Source organism: Cyprinodon tularosa, unplaced genomic scaffold (genome assembly GCF_016077235.1).
Source record: "Cyprinodon tularosa strain WSP-4 unplaced genomic scaffold, ASM1607723v1 ctg621, whole genome shotgun sequence".
Lineage (NCBI taxonomy): Eukaryota > Metazoa > Chordata > Actinopteri > Cyprinodontiformes > Cyprinodontidae > Cyprinodon > Cyprinodon tularosa.
In genome coordinates, this window is record NW_024039365.1 from 350056 (window position 1) to 369577 (window position 19522).

Below are 19522 nucleotides of genomic sequence, written 5' to 3' on the forward strand. Positions count from 1 at the left end.
AAACATTACTTTCCGCTTCTCTTCCACAGCATGTTTCAGTAGGTTTACATGAACTCCTGCAACTTTATAAGCAAACCATTTCAGCGTGTTGATTTCTATTAGTGTATATTTATAAGGACTTACCTTTGTGAAAATGCCGAGAGCAAACACGAACATGAGGAGATATTTTATGAAACGTGATGTCTTTCCTTCTTACAGCAGCGACCCACGGAGCCCGACGCCTCTTTGTTAAGTCCTCTGTCTGCGGTCCGTATTTTTTTTCCAAGTGGGGAATACGAAAAACCGTCAGGCCCCATCTGCTGTTTTCTGTTTAGAATTACTATTGCATCCTTTGACGCAGCACCAGTGTCCCATTATTTCCAAAGAAGCAACTAGAACACGTCTGCTCTCTGTTAGTTTTCTTTTGTTTGTTGCTGCTGTCTCTTCACCACAGAAATGGCGCTAACTACCCTAAATGAATTGCGCTTTTGCGGAAGTGACGTACACTGTCACAGACCGATAGCCAAAACTCCACTGCTTAGCAAAAAGGTACTGAGGTTCATTGGAGCTTCACTACAGAACATTTGGATAACCAAATAGAAAGTCCAGAACTTAGCTGCATGAATGTAATTAAACACACTATGTTCAGGGAAGACTGACTGTGGACATCGCTCCGAAAAACACAAGTCCAGCAGTAAACTCTGGAGGTGTTAAGGCTCAGAACAGAAAACCCAGTGTTCAAAGCAGACAGACAGATTTCTCAAAAATTAAGTAAACAGATCTGCAGTGAACAGTGAGGGACGCCGTCGAGAGTCCCAGACATTTAAGTCCTGCCAGCTAGAGAACAGCCAGGAGATCAGAACCAAGCAGACGAAGGAAGGCAGGATAATCCAGAGTGTGAAGCCGGTGTCAATGATGTGTTCAGGAGTCAGAGGCAAGAGATTAGAGATCGAAAGAGGCACTAAAGGGAAATCCAGGACAGTATAAGGAATCAGCTTCGTGTTTGGTTAACAGGCAAAATCCAGCAGAAGTCCGAGGACAGGTCAGGCAAATAGATCAGAACGGGAATATGCAGGCTCAGTGGTCCAAGGCAAAACGGGTCAGGATCAGGTAATAAGAAACACTTAGATACTCTTAAACTCTCATCAAGGGCTAAAATAATCTTGTACTGATGACTGGTAGAAGGCAGGTTAAATAGAGGCAAGAGAGGGTGGATCAGATGACCAGTAATGATAACTGAGCTGAGCTAGGCAAGTAAAGGAAATGAGTAATCAGGCCAGTCATCAGTGCCAAAATCATTTCAGGAGGTGTAAAGTCTAATTCATATTTTCTGTGGAATTCTGTTTTATTACACACCATAAGGAACAAATTAATCTTAATGTATTGTGTATATGTAGATTACCTGAGTTGATCAACATCTACTTTAGCCTTAAAATTCTCCTTAATACACTCATATTTGATAAATATATATATTAATTGGCAATAGTTGCAAAATACTTTTGAAGGGAATGATACTAGTTATCAGTTTCAGATGCAGCTGAACAAAAGGTTAAAAACTACCCTGATTAAAGAGGAGTGAATATAAATTGTTGCAATTAATCTTCTATTGAAAAGGTTACGTTTTATGTGCTTGAATGCAACCTTTGGAATTTTAGAGAAAAGGATTGCTTTTCTTTGAGAAAATAAAATAATTTAACCCTTAACTGAATCTTTGCAGACATCTGAATGATTAGGCCACTGTAAGAGTGTTTGAAGGAGCTGACAACCTTCAAAAGAGGGCATAAGAAGAAGCCAAAAGATGCCAGCCTTTTCCCATACATTTCAGGAGGCTGTCCCTAAATTGTTGAGCACATAAGAGGATCCCTGTGTGCGACCCTCTCAGCATTCAAGGCCAGAGTGTGAGGGGATTGGGCTATTGTGAGCCTCTCTGTGTGTTGTCTAGAGAGGGGGGGAGCAAGAAAGAAGAGAAAAGAGAGCAGCAGTAGCCTTCAACTCGAGTTATTTGCTGATGCTTGAATTCAGAGGTGCACTTTAAACTTATGAAAACATTTCTATCCACAGCTGCCTCCCAGCTCTCCAGAGCTTCTCTTATCTCTTCCACCCTCCTGTCTTTTTCTCCACACACCCACCCTGCCGACTGTCGACCTAACCTGCTTACTTTGGAAATCAACAGTGCAAGAAGAGGCTACAGAGCATTCATCAAGTGGCCGAACAGTGAAAGGTAGCCAGAGCTGTCATGGCTGTGTCCCAGGACAGGAGTGCGTGTCTGAGGCTGGTGGTGCTTCTTTTGCTTGGTGTCGGCATGGAGGAAGTTGTGGAGGGATGTAGCTGCAACCCAGCACACCCACAGCAGCTCTTCTGCAGTGCTGAGATCGGTGAGTTAATAAAATAACAATTGGTAAGCCTCCCTGCAGTGATGTAGAGAAATGCTTCAAAATGAAAGGAGCACCTTTCTTTTGTCTTAAACTGCTTTTAGTATTTATCAAATTGGATTTATTTGTAGAGGTGGTCGAGGCCAAATCCATTATTTAAAACCTATCCAGCAATAAATAATAGCTTATCTTAACCATTTAAACAGCGCATGTTAAATTTACACTCAGCTGAATGACATTACATGCCTTTACTGATTGCTTTAAATAAAACATAACAACAGATAACTCTTTGTTATTGTGCGAAACAGATTCATGCCACCATTCTGTGGCATAAATGTGACAATTTATGCATTTTATATCTTTCAATCTTATAGCAACAACAATTTTACTCCATGGATAAACAAAGCCAACTATCTGTCTTTCTCTCTTTCCAGTTTCACCCCTACTATTTTTTCCTTCTCTAAGCTTTGGCCAAAACTAACACTCTGCTTTGAATTTGAGTACTTGGCTCCGGAGAGTGGAAGGCTTGAGTATGTGCTGCTGTCAAAGGTTAAACTCCAACAGGGGAAGAAGATAAAAAAGAAAGAAAAATCTATCTCAGTCTTGATTTCTTAATTACTTCCAATGCCCATCAGTTTTAGAGGGGGAGATTATTTGAAAGAAATGTGAAAAGGATCCTGACCTAAATTAAATCTGGGTTATGGATGTGATGGGAGCTTTTAAGATAATTTTTTGTGACAATATATTGCACATCAGTTTTGCCATTAATGACTTAGAGGAAGGTCCACCAAGTACATTTATTCTAAATTCGAAATGATGCTGTTGTCAGGCAGACTTTGAAAAAACTGACATAAATAAATCTAAAGCAGCAGAACAGAATCGGAATTCTACAGAAAGCCAGGAACTTCATGTCAGCTTTTATGATCAAGGATGCATTTGTCTGTAAGCAACTACAAAACAGTTCATCAGAAAATTTTTAAAAATACTTTGACATAAGAAAAATGAATCAAAAGATAAACAATGTTTTGAAGCAAGCAATCAAACTGGCTTGCTTCAATAAAAAAAATCCTTCAAACCAAGTGTGGTAACGTCTATTCTATCACAGTAAACAATCAAGGCACTTATTGCATATTTCAACTCTATAATTACACTAGAAAAACATTCACTTTTGTTGAATTTTATACATAGTGAGTATTCATCAGTCCAGAAAGCCAACTTAAAGGTAGCTCTCTGACTGTGTGGCACACAAAGTAGACAAAGTAGATAAAAAGAAAACAAAGTACAGCTTTGAAAAAGTATAACCAAAATGCTGTCTACATTTGTAAAACTGTTTTAGGTGCTAATATTTAATCTCCTTTTACCTCTTTTTACATAGATAAATGTTTTCTTTAGGGACTCAATATTTTTCATATTTTTTAATTGACTATCAGTTTTATTATTCTTCCTACACTTGCTAAGCCTGTAGTTTTTTAATAAAACCGGTGACAGCAAACCAGGACTGATGTACCAAAACATATTGTGACACTATGAATTTCACTTCCTTTATCCTACTTTGTGTGAAAGCAGCTTAAATTTACATGTTGAGAAATAAGAAAAGTTAATAGCTAATAGACAGATTATTAATCTACTTTTACTTTATTTTATATATAAATAATTTATATAAAATTGGTTATTTAACTCAGAGCACTTTGAAGACCTTCAACTTCTCAATTTACAGGGATTTTTCTAGTTGCATTTCTAAAATAAATAAATACAGTATACATTGCATCATAAAAAAATGACTGTTATTTCACAGGAAACACGCTAAATATTAGATTTTTAAAGCAAATAACATCCCAGTTTGCATTTTGTCAGATCCTTTGAAAGTGCTACTCAAACACAAAGCTCTTCTGGTGTGCAGAAAGACTTCAAAACCAATATTCTACAAACATGCATGGATGAGAGAATGAGGAATAGTGGATACATAGCTTTTGCAAAGATGTTGATCGGATGTTATTCTTCACATGAGACAGTGACAGAAGATAGAGAGTGTACAGTATTTATCATAACTTCTGGTCTAAGTGGTTGCCTTAGTAAAGCCAGTGTTTGGAAGATACTAAAAACAAATGTTATAGTTACTACACTGTAGATAGCCTGCCAAAAGGTAACTGAGATAGTAACTCAGTTACTGAATTACTAACCAGTTACTTCACATCAAGGTAACTAGTTACCACTCATAATAGCTATGCTTGAAGTATTTGGATAGCTTTCCTTCAATCAAAACTTTAAATATCACTGGAAGTGCGATTATGAAATATAAGAAGTTTAATATTAATTGATCAATCAAATAATGATATGAAATAATATGAAAACACTGTATTATAATGTGTGTGTGATGGAACAAGTGACTTTCACTGTAATGATGTAGATGTGTTTATGTTTTTTATTTATAACAAAGAAACAATAAAGCAAATTAGATGTTTTAGAACTTTACTATATTCTCCCCATTCTTCAACTGGCTTTAAAATAAGTTGAAAGGTGAAAAATAATGCTTTTTGAGCAATTTACTTAACTTGGAGTTAAATGGGGTTTACACTTTTTTTTAGAAGAAAAGCGAATAACACAGAAAATAGAGGGCAACATGCGCGCAGCAAACTGTCAGTTAGAGTAAAGAAGATTTAAGAAGCTGCTTTAGTTTACAGAAAAAAAATCACAGAAACATTTAGCCTTTAACTTCAGTGAGCACTTTCCTTGAGAAACACTCTCACTGAATCAGATACCATTGTCTTTCCTCTCATTCTATGGTCAAGGTAAACTAGACCCCTGTCCACATTGCAGCTCCTCAGCCAATCCGCGCCATGTACTGTATTTCTTGAACACTGCTACCTTGCTCCGCCCTGCAGTAAAAAATCTCTCCCTGCAGCAGAAAAATTGCTAATGAAAAGTCGTTTTGATTTTTTTTTTTTTTTTTTACGCCATTTCATCCAACACTGATTACAGCAATGGATAATCAACAACAAAAACAAAAAAACTTAGTCTCAGATTTTTGTAACATCCCTGCACATCAGCATTTGTTTATTTTGTATTTTTGCAGAGTTCCAGTTGATTTGGAAAGTATACTTTTGTCTCTCCCTGCTAAGGTCCTGTGCAAAGTCAACACAACAAATAACTTCTTGGGATAACACCTTTTTTTTTAGGTCAGGGTCTTAAAAAGATAAACTTTCTTATTGATGCCTTTTTTTTTAAAGCCAATTAAAACTCAACTTTTTAATCTATCATAGGAAGTTGAACTCATATAAAAATGTCTCTTTTAAAAGACAGCAGACCAATTAGTTAAAAAGGAAAACCTTTATGTTATCTCAAGGAAGTATTTTCTCATTGCTGTCTAAGATGAGAAGTCAATGACTTCTTTACAAGGAAACACATTTGAATTGACATGAAAAAGTCAAACTAAAATATAAAATCTTGTATAAACTTAGCAATAGCAATCAACAAAGATATTTCACTTAGCTCGGAACTAATGGAAAATAGGCCCCAAAAAACTCGATAAGCTTGGGTTTGTTTTGGTGTTAAATGTCTTAATCCCTTTCTAATTAAACGATATCTTTTTATATTGGAAATAGCTGTATGTATCCATAGAGTATTTTGAGGGAAACATCTTATTTCCTCCTGTCTGTGTTCACATCATCCTGGCTGTTTTCTAAGCTTAGGTCAGTGGTGGCCTTAAGTTGACCTGACAGTGCTGTCAGAGTCTACAAGCTTACTGAATGAAGTTGTACATCAGAGTAATATCTCAATGTGTGCAGAAACCCTGGATGATTCTCTGGTCAATGTTTGTCTGTTTAACTGTGTGTGTATTTGCTGGACGGAGGCCAGTCTATGCCAACGCAGCCACTCCATCTCTCTCTTTCTTACCCTCTCACTCCCCTCCTCATTTCCATGTCTATAGGCTCCGTCTGATGGTCTGCATACTAACAATATCGGTGTGAAAGCCTGCTGACAGTCCAGCTTTGTGAGCATGACAAGGATGCCGATTCATCTGGGAGGGGGAAGTTACTTACTACATCAGTTCTCATGGTAGAAGTTTGCAATATTTCTCTTTGGTGATGAGGCTCTGCAGCACTCAGATTCTGCAGGTGTGCTGGCTTTTCTAAGTGCACGGAACAGCTGCAGCAACTGAAATGAATAACTTAGGCATGTGGAATATACTTTTGTTGAAGGAAATACTTTCAGAAAATCTTTTCGAGAAATATTCTTTTTTAGCCAGAGAGAATATTTAAAACTGTTGCTGTCCATTTAGAGCAAGTTATTAAAGAAAATGACATCTTAAAAACATTAATACATAAAAATGATCACACTAAGGTGGAATTGGTTATATCTTGTGAAGGGGAACATGAAAATCATCTTAAAACAAATATGCATCAACTGTATAAAAATTTATTTTTCGAACTTTAGAAGGGTACGTTTAAGGCTAGCCTGTAAATTTGCTTGAAGGAAGCACATCAAACACACTACTCTCTTGTGTGATATTGTGAAAGATTAATTTAGGAAAGATCTAATATCTAAAATGTGGGTCATCAATACTATGTCTAGCTGATCTTATGGTACCACCTCCAGATGCCTTAAGGTGCCTGATTAATCTGGTTAAAAATTATTTTGTATTTAAGTATTAAAAGCACAAGACAAGTACAAGTCATCATAAAAAAATTGGCAAGGTAGCAACTTCTGTGTTGCAGAGATGAATGTGTTTTGATGTGATCAATCCACACACAGAAGCAACATACCTTGTTAAGATGCTGGCTGATGGTTGTTTATGTATATGCATTTAGCATAAAGTTGCATTTAGTTATGTGATATTACAGCTATTATACTGGCAAAAGAAATCAGAGAGGAAAAACAAATACACCAAAAATAGACAGAAAAATGTTAAAATGTTAATGACATTTTTGGAAAAAAGGAAGATTTTAAGCTTTTAAACACCATCCTGATGTTAAGAGTAGAGGCTGTGTAGATGCTTTGCTGTAGGAGGGATTACTGCACTTCATGAAATCATGAGGAAATAAATCCATGTTGAAATATTGATATAACATTTGAAGGGATTAGGGTAAATCTTAAAGCTCTAGAAGGAAATAGATCATCCAAACTTCTGATCATTGACTCTGATCATACCACCAGATTTAAGACACAACTGGCATTTACACAATCTAATTCCCATTAAAACTGTGGGCAGCACTGCAAAGATGCATTATGGCCAGGTGGAGAAAAAAAGAAAAAATGTTGTTAAAGCTCTTCTGTTAAAATGAATGAGCCAAACCTCAAGGAAAATATGTAATTGAATATGAGGAATTTCATGACCAAAGTCATCTAAATGTGTCCTTTACACCTGTTTATGCAAGTGTTTCATTGTAGCCATAGGTATGGTATGGTATAAATAGAAATAGTATTTAAAGTCTGTTTCTTTTGAAATTTTAGCCACTTATTTACTCACGGCTGATAAAACTATTTTAATTAATTATGCAAATGTGGCACAACTTCAAAACATTGCTGGCAATGGAACCTGTTGGTACTACAGCCACTAAAAATCATATGCTGGCAACAACATAGGCTCAGTTTACACAGAGATTACATAATATCTGGATTCAATGTGCTTACAAAGCATCTTTTTTTATCTACATCTATTTTTTTTAATATTTTAATGAACAAAAACATTTTATAGTAAATAAAAAAATGCACTTTTGTTTTATTACTTCTCGAACTGTCAAGGTTTGGTGGAAGTTTTTGAGGACCCAAATGTAGAGATGAGTTTGCAGATTTAATGGAATTAGTGGCAACAGAAATATGAATATAGACTGAATGGGCAGGGGACTTAGGAACTAAAACAAGGAGTCTCTGGGGAGGAACATACATAGGAATGAAGAGAATCTAGTAATGAGGAACTGCAGAGGTGGGGATCAGAACAAAGAATGGGCTAATGGGCTGATATGGAGCAGGTGTGGATAGAAGTAACTAGAAGGGAGCCAAGGGGAAAGGAAACTGGCTCCATGGGGCAACAGAGAGTAACACAAAAACATTGCCAGAAATCAACTACAAAAACACAAAATTATACGGAAACTAAAAATAAACCTGAAAAAAATTGAAGGACCCAAACAAAAATCATAAAAATCATAATAAGGCAATATGTATGATCAAGCACCAGTAGGCTTATCATAAACAATTAATAATTTACTTAACACAGTCATATTCCATAACATGAAATGAAATATTGTGTGTAGACAATTTTATGGGTCAGTCTAGGGTCGATCAAAGGTTAAAAATAGCTCTGTTTTTTCTTAAACATTTGGTTTATTGAAAAATGTTATTAAATTTGTAAAAATGCATTGTTTGTCTAAATATGTCACTGCAGCAAATCTAAACTGGATGTTTTTATGACTCTGCTCCAAAAGAATGAATAAAATACTAAAAAGTTAAAGAAAACAGATTAGTTATTTGATATTTTCTGCAAAGAGAACATGTCTGAAGCAGCTGTATCTGAATGGGCAATGTTATACTCAGATTACACCTTTAGGCGTTTGTTTGCTATTCTATCCACTTGGTGTTCAGCAAATAAACAAGAAGACTGCTTGGCCTGAGCTAATTTTACAAAACGGCCTGAGCTCCTCCTCCTCTTACCAACACAAAAAAACCGTGGCGTAGTTATGTGTTGACCCAAAAGGAAAACCAAGTGGGTGGTTTGCTAAGCCGTGTTTGTGAGGTTCACTCCGCTTCTCCCACTCGCTATGCTTTCATGGTGTTACTCGACCCACTTCTGGCTCTTCTCTCCCTTTTACCAGTTTGAGACAGGGTCACCTACAGCTGTAGTCTTTTCCTTTTAACAAAGCAAGATTTATACTTTTTTTCTGGGAACTGCAAGATTACTTAAATATGTTTAACTACAGAATATAATTTCGCATTTGTTTTCAGTTTTTTTTTTGCATTAAAGTTATTCTTTTTAAAAATGACTTCACCTTTTTTAAATGTAATCTTGCTGCTAGTTTCTTTCACTACAATAATCAAACTAAGCAAACCAAATGGAAACAATCTAGCATTAATTACACGCTTCTAAAATAAAAAAATGGACATACACGAATATAGTCAAAAATCCTAGCAAATGAGAATAAAACGAATAAATGACAAAAAGACTAACTTTATGGGTTTATTTTTAACAGCATAGGTTCAAGATGTATTTAAATGCTGAAAGATATTACAAGTAGGGATGTCCTGATTAAATTTTCTTCATTTCCTATACGATATCTATGTTGCAGCTTTGAATATTGACCAATACTGATAACCGACATACTTTTATTACTGATTTTGTTGTGTAGAATGTCAGAAAAGGCTTGATCAAGTAATATAACAACAGAGAACAATAGTCAGCAAAAAGAGGTGACTACCTGACCCTTTTGTTTTTTTAATCAAGCCTTTGTTTTAAATCAAGCCTTACATAAACTACACAGATGTTCAAAGAAACTAATTGCTCTCCTACATCCACCTACGCCACAGCAAATCAGCTTTAAACAACACCTCAACGAAAGCCAATCGGCATCCAAATTTAATCTTGAAAGGCCTTTGATCCGCAACTCGTCTGCTACCTAGTGCGCAGGCAGTGGTTGCGCTGTGTGACTTCATTCAGATGTCTCCGTTTCCACCCACCCCCAGCCCATCCTCCACCGTCGTAGCTAAAGCTTCATCAGAATGTCCTTCCTCCCGGACACTTACTGCATTCCGCGTCTCATTTCAACTGGTCCGGCAGAAGACCGCCTAGTTGAACCTGGTTCTGCCAGAGGTTTCTTCCTAATGGGGTGTTTTTCCTCTCCATTGTCACTTTATGCCTGCTCATCATGGACAGGTTCTCTCAACCTGTGTTATCCAAACTGGACTTCTATCTTCCAGGTCCCTGAGTGAAGCTCTAGTGTCAGCTCACGCAGTTCACTGGATCTCCCCATAAAGCTCAGCATACTGTCTCGTTAACCAGCAGTCTACAGACTGACCAACTTTATCTATCTCCACCCCAACACTAGTTTCAGGCCTGGATGGGAAACATCCCTGTCCTTTACTCCTGTTCATGCATATCTATCAAAATTCACTGCTATGTTTCCTGCCGAGGTCTGAGCGCCAGACACCAAGAAATTGTATCAATAAATTTCTTCTTATTGTCTTTTCTCTTCATGGGAGTTTTTGAGATTGAAATAGATGTCAGATCAAGACTTCCCCAAATGTTTGTTATACAGCGACAGATAGAGAGCATGATGTGTATATTTACATTTCATGTTTGGTTTAGAAACAGCTCCTTTTCCTGAAAAACTAAAACATTGCTCTGGTGAGCCTTGATAATGTCAGTACTGTGACAAGACTCATCTAGCTTGAATTAGAGGAGGATTTCGATGGCATGAGTGTGTGGTATGAGAAAAGTTCATTTTTATTAATAAAACCATGAATGTTAGATTTACTTTACTGATTGTAGACTAAATCATGAAGTCTAGTATGCCCTTATATTAGACATAGTGTATTAGTGTGTCTCGAGTTTGCGAGGATACAACGAGCAGAGAGCTACTTGTTATTCCATGAGAGTTTTAAATTTCCTCCCAGAGGACAAGAGTGACACATCCTGTATCACTACTGAGAGGCTGCGACACCGTCAGTGTTGGGAGGAAGAGGAGTGACAAACAAAATGGGAGCAAAGGAGGAGGGACACAGATCTGCTTTGAATCAGTCCACTTATATCAGTAAATAAAGGATATTTTTCATGTAAATGATATCCTGGTTTTCGCATTAATTTTTTTATTCTAATACATTTTAACCCTTCCTCCTGTCAGCCTTTCTTTTCTTTGTTTTTTTCCTAACAGTGATAAGGGCAAAGATCTCCGGAGAGAAGATTGTGTCGCCTAGCAACAGCTCCTCACCTTACATGAAGATGATCCAGTATGAAATCAAAATGATCAAGGTTAGCTCTGTGGACAACACCGTCACCTGTTGATGATGGAGATTCAAATCCCTTTGCTGTCAATGCTACCGCTCTGTATGTATATGTCAGCAGGGACAAGGATTTGTTTGTCTAAAAGTAAATAAAATGAGTGATGCCACTGGCATTTTAAATGTCTTGTAACGAAACATCCTTTAATATACAACTTTCTTATCCCTTTCTTTAAGCTAGAGAAAAAGGGATTGTGGAGAAATATTTTCAAATCTATCTACTTCTATTGAAATAACTTTCCATCTTGCAGTGACCAGAATTTATACCCAAAGTTTTAATCCTTAAAATTAAAAATAGCCTGGAGTTAAAACTGCCCATTCACTATCCCATCCACAGAGAATCTTTCAGGTTATTTAAAGCAAAACACCTTTCTTCTTCTGTTTTTTTGCTCTATTTACATTGCAGTGTCCATATAAACTGTAAAACTCCCTGCATAATTATAATGAAGCAATTTATATGCATGAAACAAGTGGAGCAATATGGCAATTGCCATACTGCTACACTTGTGAAAGTAAAATCTGTTGGGCTCTTTTTGGCACCAAGACATTTATTCTTATTGCCACATTGCCAGACAGGACACTGTAAAAAAGAAAAAAAAAATACAGCAAAACACTTAAAGATTTATATAGGAGATTATATATTAATTGACCTGTTTGCCCCCAATTTTGAAATCCAACGTATATGTATACATGTTCTAATATTGTAGCCCCTTACATCAAAGTATTAGCAATAAAATATGGCCAGCTGAAATGAACTTAGACATATTTGCATTTTTTCATTAACGCTTTAAAGCCTGATCCAAGAATAAAACAAAACAGAAAATTACTTTTTTTGGGTTTGAATTCCTTATTTGCCCTTTTAAGAAAATATGTAAAAAGAAAAAACAGAAATACATTTTTGATATTAATAATTTATTACTATGCGATAAGTCAAGATTATTTTTTTATGTAGTCTTCTACTGGCTGTTATCAGGTATATGTGATTGTGTACAATAGGAGTTTGAGCAAAGTTTTTGCAAAGTTTTTAAATTATGCAAAAGGTGTCAGATGCAAAACATTTCAGAAACCGTATGTATCAAATACGATACATTTGGCATTATAGGGTTAACAATGAAATCATAAGGAAACAACCTTTAAGTTGCTGGACTAATATTATACATCAAATGTGTCACACTTGATGCTTGTCTGCCAGATCCAGTCCACAATTCCAAAAAGGCTTAGCCATTATGTTATAAAGTGTCCTGATTGTGGACCAGTGGACCAGTTCTACACACTCTGCAGGGTGCTAGAGGGTTAATGGGCAGTTGCCCAAATGCTCCACATGATTTTTTGGACCAGGAAAAGGCATTCCACTATGTCCCTTGTGGTGCCCTGGGCGATGCACCAGGAGTCGGGGCCCTTTACTAGGGGCCATCCAGTCTCTGTAAAAGTGGAGAAGGAGTTTGGCCCACATTAAGTCACAACCAAGGGCTGGAAGGGGTCTGGTTTAGGGACCAGCAGATTACGTGGTTCTGCTGACTTTCTCCTGACAAGTCATATATCATACACTTGGGCGGTTCACAGCTGAAAGATAAGCAGAATTAGAATCAGCTCGTCCAAGTCCAAGGCCATGGTTCTTGACCAGAAAAGGGTGACTTGTCCCCTTCAGGTTGGAGGAGATTCCCTGCCTCGACTTGAGGAGTTTAAGTATCTTGGGTGCCTGTTCACAAGTGAGGAGAGTTAGGAGTGGGAGATTGGTAGATGGAAAAGTGCACCTGCTATAATAATGCTGATACTGCACCAGTCTGTCATGGTGAAAAGAACTGAGCGAACAAGCAAAGCTCTTGATTTACCGGTCGGTCTACGTTCCAACCCTCATTGGTCATAAAATCTGGATCATGCAGAAAGAACGAGATCCTGGATACAAGCGAGAGAAGAGCTTCCTCCATAGGGTGGCTGGGCTTTCCCTTAGAACAGGAGGAGGAGCTTGGTCATTCGGGAGAGGCTTGGAGTAGAGCCTCTTCACCTATACATGAAGAGGTGTCAGCTGAGGTGGCTTGGACATCTTTATTCGGATGCCACCTGGACGCCTCTCTCGGGAGGTGTTCCGGGAATGTCCAATTCGGAGGGGACCTTGAGGACGATCCAGGAGGACGATCCAGGACATCTCGGGTGCCCTGGGAAAGCCTCTGACTTCTCCAAGAGGTGCTGGAGGAGCTGTCTGAGGATAGGGAGGTCTGAGAGTCTGTGCCGCCCCCTTTACCCGGTACTGGATGGAGTGGGAGAAGGCGATATTGCCTCTTTTTTTTTTCAATAAATGGCAAAATTACCTTAAATTTTAATTAAAAAAATTATGCATAATAGAAACATGACTTTTAGAGGGATTTTTAACACCAGCAAATGTAGAGAGTTTTTGAAGGATGCATTGTAATGAGTCAGTTTGCAAACAAATGTTGAAAGGTGCAGATTGCACTATTTAAAAATAAATATTGCTGTGGATTTTTTAAATATTTATTTAATAGAGGTAGACCACCTTAACTTTTTCTCTGTTTTCTAGATGTTTAAAGGTTTTGATAGAGCCAAGGACATCCAGTATGTGTACACCCCCGTCTTCTCCTCACTCTGTGGAGTAAAACTCGACTCCAATAATAAAGCAGGGTATCTGCTCTCAGGTACAGTCTGCTTCCGCTTTTTCATTATTAGATGTGCAATACAGCTATGTGGCATAGACACATCAATGTTATTTATTTCAACAGGAAACAGGAAGTAGAGAAAAAAAATATTACAGTTAACGATGCATTGATCAGTTTTTAGTTCTAATATTCTCCCTGACGATTATATGAAATACTGTACACAGCCAATGGTGAAAAGAAACTCAGTATAAAATTACAGGGCCATCCACAGCTATTAGCAACTCAGGAGAGATATGAAAAAAGGTCTCTAAACAATTCTTGCCCTGCATACTTTATTAAGATGCCAGTTTTATCCTTCTGGATTTAGACATCATTAGACTGGTGACTTCACTATTATAGCTATATTATCACTTATCAAAACCAGCACCAAACTCAGCACCATCCCCATCTTATCCGTCTTAAAAAGATAGGGCTTGTGTGCCACATCATATTTATGCCCCAGGAAAACATAAAAAATTTTCAACTAAAAGTTACCAAACTTCCGATCTTTAAAGCATACAAAGTCAGTTTACTTTTAAAAGTCTGAGGAGTTGAATCATTAAAGGCACAAAGTATTTTATTAAAAAGCAAAAATCTTACTGTAGGATTGTTTTCCCATTGAACATAGGGTTTTCTGTTATTTTTAAAGTCGAGATTATGTGTCAGCATTAAAGATGTTAGGTCTGTTTACACGTCTATAACTGGGTTGAGTTTAAGTAAGTGCATTTTTGTGATTTTAAGTGTTGAAGAAAAAAGAGAGGAAATAATTACTAGATTATCTCCTGTTGTGCAGCAAATAATTTGCCTTTCATCTTAATTATTAAAAAAGGCAACAAAGCTACAGCCTAATTACTCAGATTTGACATGAAGGATGTAATTAAAGTTTTTGTTTACTGCTTTAACAGTGTTTTTAGTTTCAGAAGGCTGTTGGATTAATCGCTTGTTATTGGGTTTGTCTGATCAGGAAGCATGTGGAGCGATGGACGGATTTCTATTGGCCAGTGTGACTTAGTGGAATCCTGGGACAACTTATCGCTGTCACAAAAAAAGAACCTTAATTACAGATACCAGATGGGTTGTGAATGCAGGGTGAGTTTAATTAATTTCAATTCACTTCAGAAATATTTTATTAATCCCAAAGTATTTTAAATCTCTGGAGAAATTAACTAATTAGCTAATAGCAACTACTAGTTTATTTGTTTTTACCTATATATAATTATTCATACCTCTTGATATCGATCTGATATTTTACATTGACAACCACAAAATGTTCCTTTTTCAATTTATGTATTATTCGAGCATTAAGAGTTTCTTCATTGTGACACTGAAGGAAAACTCTGCTTTTTTTAAAATATATTTCGCAAATATAAACAAGACCATGCAACACAACAGAGATATGAAAAACATTTTAAGTTGTGAAGAGATGTAACAAAATGAAATTAATAAAGAAAAAAACTAAATCTGAAGCTCTTGCAGTGAATCCAAGGGGCCATGCTTTTTTTTTTTTGCAAGAACAGCAAGAAAGCCACGAAATTCTTTTTCAAGATTTAGTATCAGCCATTTATGAGATCAAAAAAAGGTATAGTGGAGGATGTTCTTTTTCCGGGTGGATCATCAAAATAAGTGGTCCTCCTAGTTGTCAATGATTGTGGTGATATGTTTACATAAGGCTGTCCTATGTACTCATCCCCATTTTCTCTTAACAGTGGTGAGTCTGACATAGTGGAAAAATTGCAAATCTTCTTTTGGAAAAATGCAAACAGCAACTTTTAAACAGAGCGTGCACGAGGAGAAATGTTCTCCTGCATGCTCTTGTAAACGTTTAATAGGCGTTCCCTCTCGGGAGCGGGTATATAGGGTTGTGCATGTGCATTTTTTTCTAACTTGGAGAGTTAGGGTCTTTTAAAAAAAAAATTGCAAAGATCCTCCACTATACCTTTAAGTGGTGTCTTTGTAATCTTTGCTAAAAATGTTTTTGTTTTTTTTGTAAAAGTAGCTTTTTCCCCTACACTTAATTATTCGTACAGTTAAATGATATACAACGCGAGTGACAAAAAAAACAACAATCTCAAGTTCTCTGAATATCATCCTAATAATTTTGCTCTCTTATCAGATCAACACATGCTACACGGTACCATGTGCGTCTACAGGTGAGAACGAGTGCCTGTGGACAGACTGGCTGCTTGATAACAGTCTGAATGGGGAGCAGGCTCGGCAATATGCCTGCATCCGACGATCGGACACGAGCTGTAGCTGGTATCGGGGTGGGCCTCCACCTGAGAAGGACTTCTTGGACATGACTGACCCGTGATCTGTAACCCTGACTCCTGAAATCTCTTAAGAAAATCCCAACCCTGCTTCTGGCATATTTAGCATGCAGAGTAGCAACTAAAATGAGTTAAAAGTTATCACATATTCAGACCTACTGGAGTAAAAGCTGCCTTTAAGCTACTGATTCCAAATTACCGGCAGCGATCCAGCAACAGGAAAATTACTATTTTTGACTCATTTCACAAATTCCACTACATACGTTTTTACTGAGTGAGAACAGGGACAGTACATGTACAGCAAAACGTTACTTTCTGACTGAAGGGTTCCTACATAATTATAAATGAGCTCCTGTTACAAAAGCCCTATAATTATTTGTATGATGTACAATTGATCAAGTAGCAATTAGAGTTCTGAATTTACAGAAATCCAAATGGAAATGTTTAAAAACACTAAAATAATCTTTCTTGCAACATCATTGCAAAGTCTAATCCTGTACAAATAGACTGCGAGCTCATGACAGTGCAATACTAAAAAATGAACAGATGTTGAATATACTGTACTTTGCGAACGTTTTAGGCTCTTAAACTGAAATATAAATTGAATGATATGTCATGAGAGAAAAATTGTAATGCAATTATACAATTCAAATGGATGAAATAAAAGGGACTTTTTCCACAATGATCTTTAAGGGTAAAGCCATTTTAAACACCTTTTTTGTTTGCCCTTTCTTTCTATTTTTTATTATCTGTTTTATAAATCTGAAGCTGACATGCTTAATGATTTTTAGATTTGAATATATATCTACAGTGCCTAAAGCCTTTGCATTTTGCAGTTTATGCAAGGAGAAGCAGCCCAAATTAACCACTTTTTTTCATTGTGATTATTATATATATTATGCATTTCTTTAAAGTGAAACTCCTCATAGTTTTATTTCAAAATCTTGAGCTTGTAAATATAATATTGGAATTCAATTAACATTGTTATGGCTAACTATATGTTTTGTTTTTGCATAGAGGTCCTTATCCTGCTTTTTTTCCTTCGTGCAAATCCGTCCTGTTTTTTTCTGGTGCCAAAAACCCAATCCAGCACCTTGACAAAAGCACTGCCACCTAGAGAAGCCAAGCCTTTGTTCCTTAGGAGAAATGATATATAACAGGACAAGATAACATTTCTTAAATCCTTGAAAAGGATGGCAGACTGCTTGTTTCTTTGTTCTGAAAATTTGCTGAATAAATGAAGGACAGGAGTCTGACTGGACTTGAATTACTTTACATAAATTATACAGATTATAAGGCATTATCCCTTGTTCTTACATATGGTGCTGTGTTTTCACTCTTACTTATTACATCTGTTTTTTGTGTCTTTTAAAAACAATTTAAGATCATGAAGTAAATTCTAATATCAAACTTAGATAGCCTGATGAATATAAAGTGCAGTTTATAAAAGATGATTTACAAGGGGAAAAAATTACCTGAACCTACCAAAACCTTGTGAAAAGTTTATTGCCATGTAAATCTTGTACACACTTTCACCACCTGTAGTGAAAACAACTACCATCCAGCATTTGGAACGACGATAATCCCAATGGAGCAAATTCTGATACTTTTCTTTGCAGAACCATTTTATCTGGCCACATTTGAGGATTTCGGAAGAAGAAATCAGTTTAAAGCAAGCCTAGAGGAATTCAATTGGTTTAAAGTCCAAATTTTGACTAGGCTTATTCAAACTCCTCATGGGCATTCCTATTGTGCTTTGGATCATTGTTCAGCAATATAACCTAGTTGCCCTTACCCTTACTTTGTGCAGGCCAGCTCCTCCTGGGAATATTTCACATGATTCCATGTTTTTTACATATGTGGATAAGAACTCCCAAAACCATAGAAATGTCCTTCTAATTCCCTCTAGACTGATCAATGCCAATGAACAAAGCAGGATCTGATTCTAATTGAGGTTTCAGTATACACACTATCATTTATAAATGGTAAATAGATTATTTATTAATGATTAACAGATAAAAAGTGTTTGATAATTGTTTATAAACTGCATCTAAACCGTATAAAAGGTAAGTAGATGATATTGCCCTGCCATGTTAGTTAAGCCCTAACCCTAACATCAGCAGACTTTAGATCTGACCCAAGCCTTTATTTCTAATTTAACTTTCCCTTTCATGTTGGACCTAGCCACTAATAAATGATCTACTTACCTTTTAGAAATAGTTTGGATGCGCTTCGTAAATGATTATCAAACATTAGAAAACTATCTGTTAATTATTAATAAATTACCTCTTTAGTGTTTATAAATGATGGCTTTCTCAGTAATGTCATACAGGTTTTATTTAATAGGTTTGTTTTATAGAGGCTTGGATGTGGATGGTGAAATTTAAATCTGACCGGTTGAAACAGTTAAACTTATCAAGTAAATTTGGATTTTTAATAATTTTTTTTCTCACATGCGACAGGTGATTTGTTTAAATGCCCTTTACCCCCAATTAATTAATAGGAAAAATGCTTTTTTTACTCACTATATTTTTTTTTATCTGCTAAAGTATGATAATATTTTTATCTGCACTGTTGTACTTGGTAGGACTGGTTAATTTAAAGTTAAATTCAGCACTGTAATATTTACATTTCATGTAACATTTTTATCTTAGATATGAGAAAATAGCTGAAATCTCAACCAATTTAAACACTCAAACATACCTGTTAGTTTAATAATTCAAAGTTACTAATGCATAATCATACTATGTGATTTAAATTTCTGTTTTGTTTTTTTACAGAAAAATGTTTGGGTTTGTATTTAAGTCTCTGTTTCTGTCTACATAAAGTTTTCTATCTTCATGTACCAAAAAAATGTATATAAAATGTCTCAGTGGAACATTGTGTCACTTCGTCTTTGTTCAGAAACACATATCTAACATAATGCCCTGAAAAAAAAATCTAGAAATAAGTGAAGACTTAGACAGATTTATTTGTCTTTTTTTTTTTTTTTTGTAAAACATAAAGAAATTTCATTTAGAACAGCTCTCTGGACAATTTCATTTTTTTTAAAGTGTAGCCTTGAAAAATAGTAATAAAGGTGTATTTAGCTTTAATTTGAGCAGGTAAATAAGATTATTTGCCAATAGAATTAGTTTTTTTACTCTTAAAATAAGATAATTACATTATATGCACTTGAAATAAGAGAATACAGTTGATTTTGCTCATTTCAAATGTAAATTGTCTTGTTCCATTGGCAAAGTGTCCCACTTACCTCCTCAAGTCA

At 36.1% G+C, this 19522-nt stretch overlaps 2 protein-coding genes across 3 annotated transcripts in view; one reads left to right on the plus strand and one right to left on the minus strand.

Moving 5' to 3' along the window:
* Positions 1 to 19522, minus strand: part of syn2b (synapsin IIb) — a 113871-nt gene that overhangs the window by 17921 nt on the left and 76428 nt on the right. The window lies entirely within an intron of this gene.
* On the plus strand, positions 1854 to 19149 carry LOC119798394 (metalloproteinase inhibitor 4-like). 2 transcript variants are annotated; one of them, XM_038307841.1, is made up of 6 exons: positions 1854 to 2003; positions 2153 to 2354; positions 11213 to 11310; positions 13876 to 13990; positions 14955 to 15079; positions 16104 to 19149. In XM_038307841.1, the coding sequence occupies exons 2-6, from the start codon at positions 2216 to 2218 to the stop codon at positions 16299 to 16301; spliced, it is 675 nt and encodes a 224-aa protein (XP_038163769.1). In that variant the 5' UTR covers positions 1854 to 2003; positions 2153 to 2215; the 3' UTR covers positions 16302 to 19149. The 2 variants fall into 2 exon arrangements, with proteins under 2 accessions (XP_038163769.1, XP_038163768.1); XM_038307840.1 differs by having other exon boundaries at positions 1864 to 2354.

What these genes read in the sequence shown, in the direction of transcription:
- LOC119798394 (XM_038307841.1), top strand. Translation starts at nt 2,216, where the DNA reads ATGGCTGTGTCCCAGGACAGGAGTGCGTGTCTGAGGCTGGTGGTGCTT. An exon ending in ATGAAATCAAAATGATCAAG is followed by an intron (nt 11,311 to 13,875) that starts GTTAGCTCTGTG and finishes TCTGTTTTCTAG; the next exon opens with ATGTTTAAAGGTTTTGATAG. An exon ending in AGCAGGGTATCTGCTCTCAG is followed by an intron (nt 13,991 to 14,954) that starts GTACAGTCTGCT and finishes TTGTCTGATCAG; the next exon opens with GAAGCATGTGGAGCGATGGA.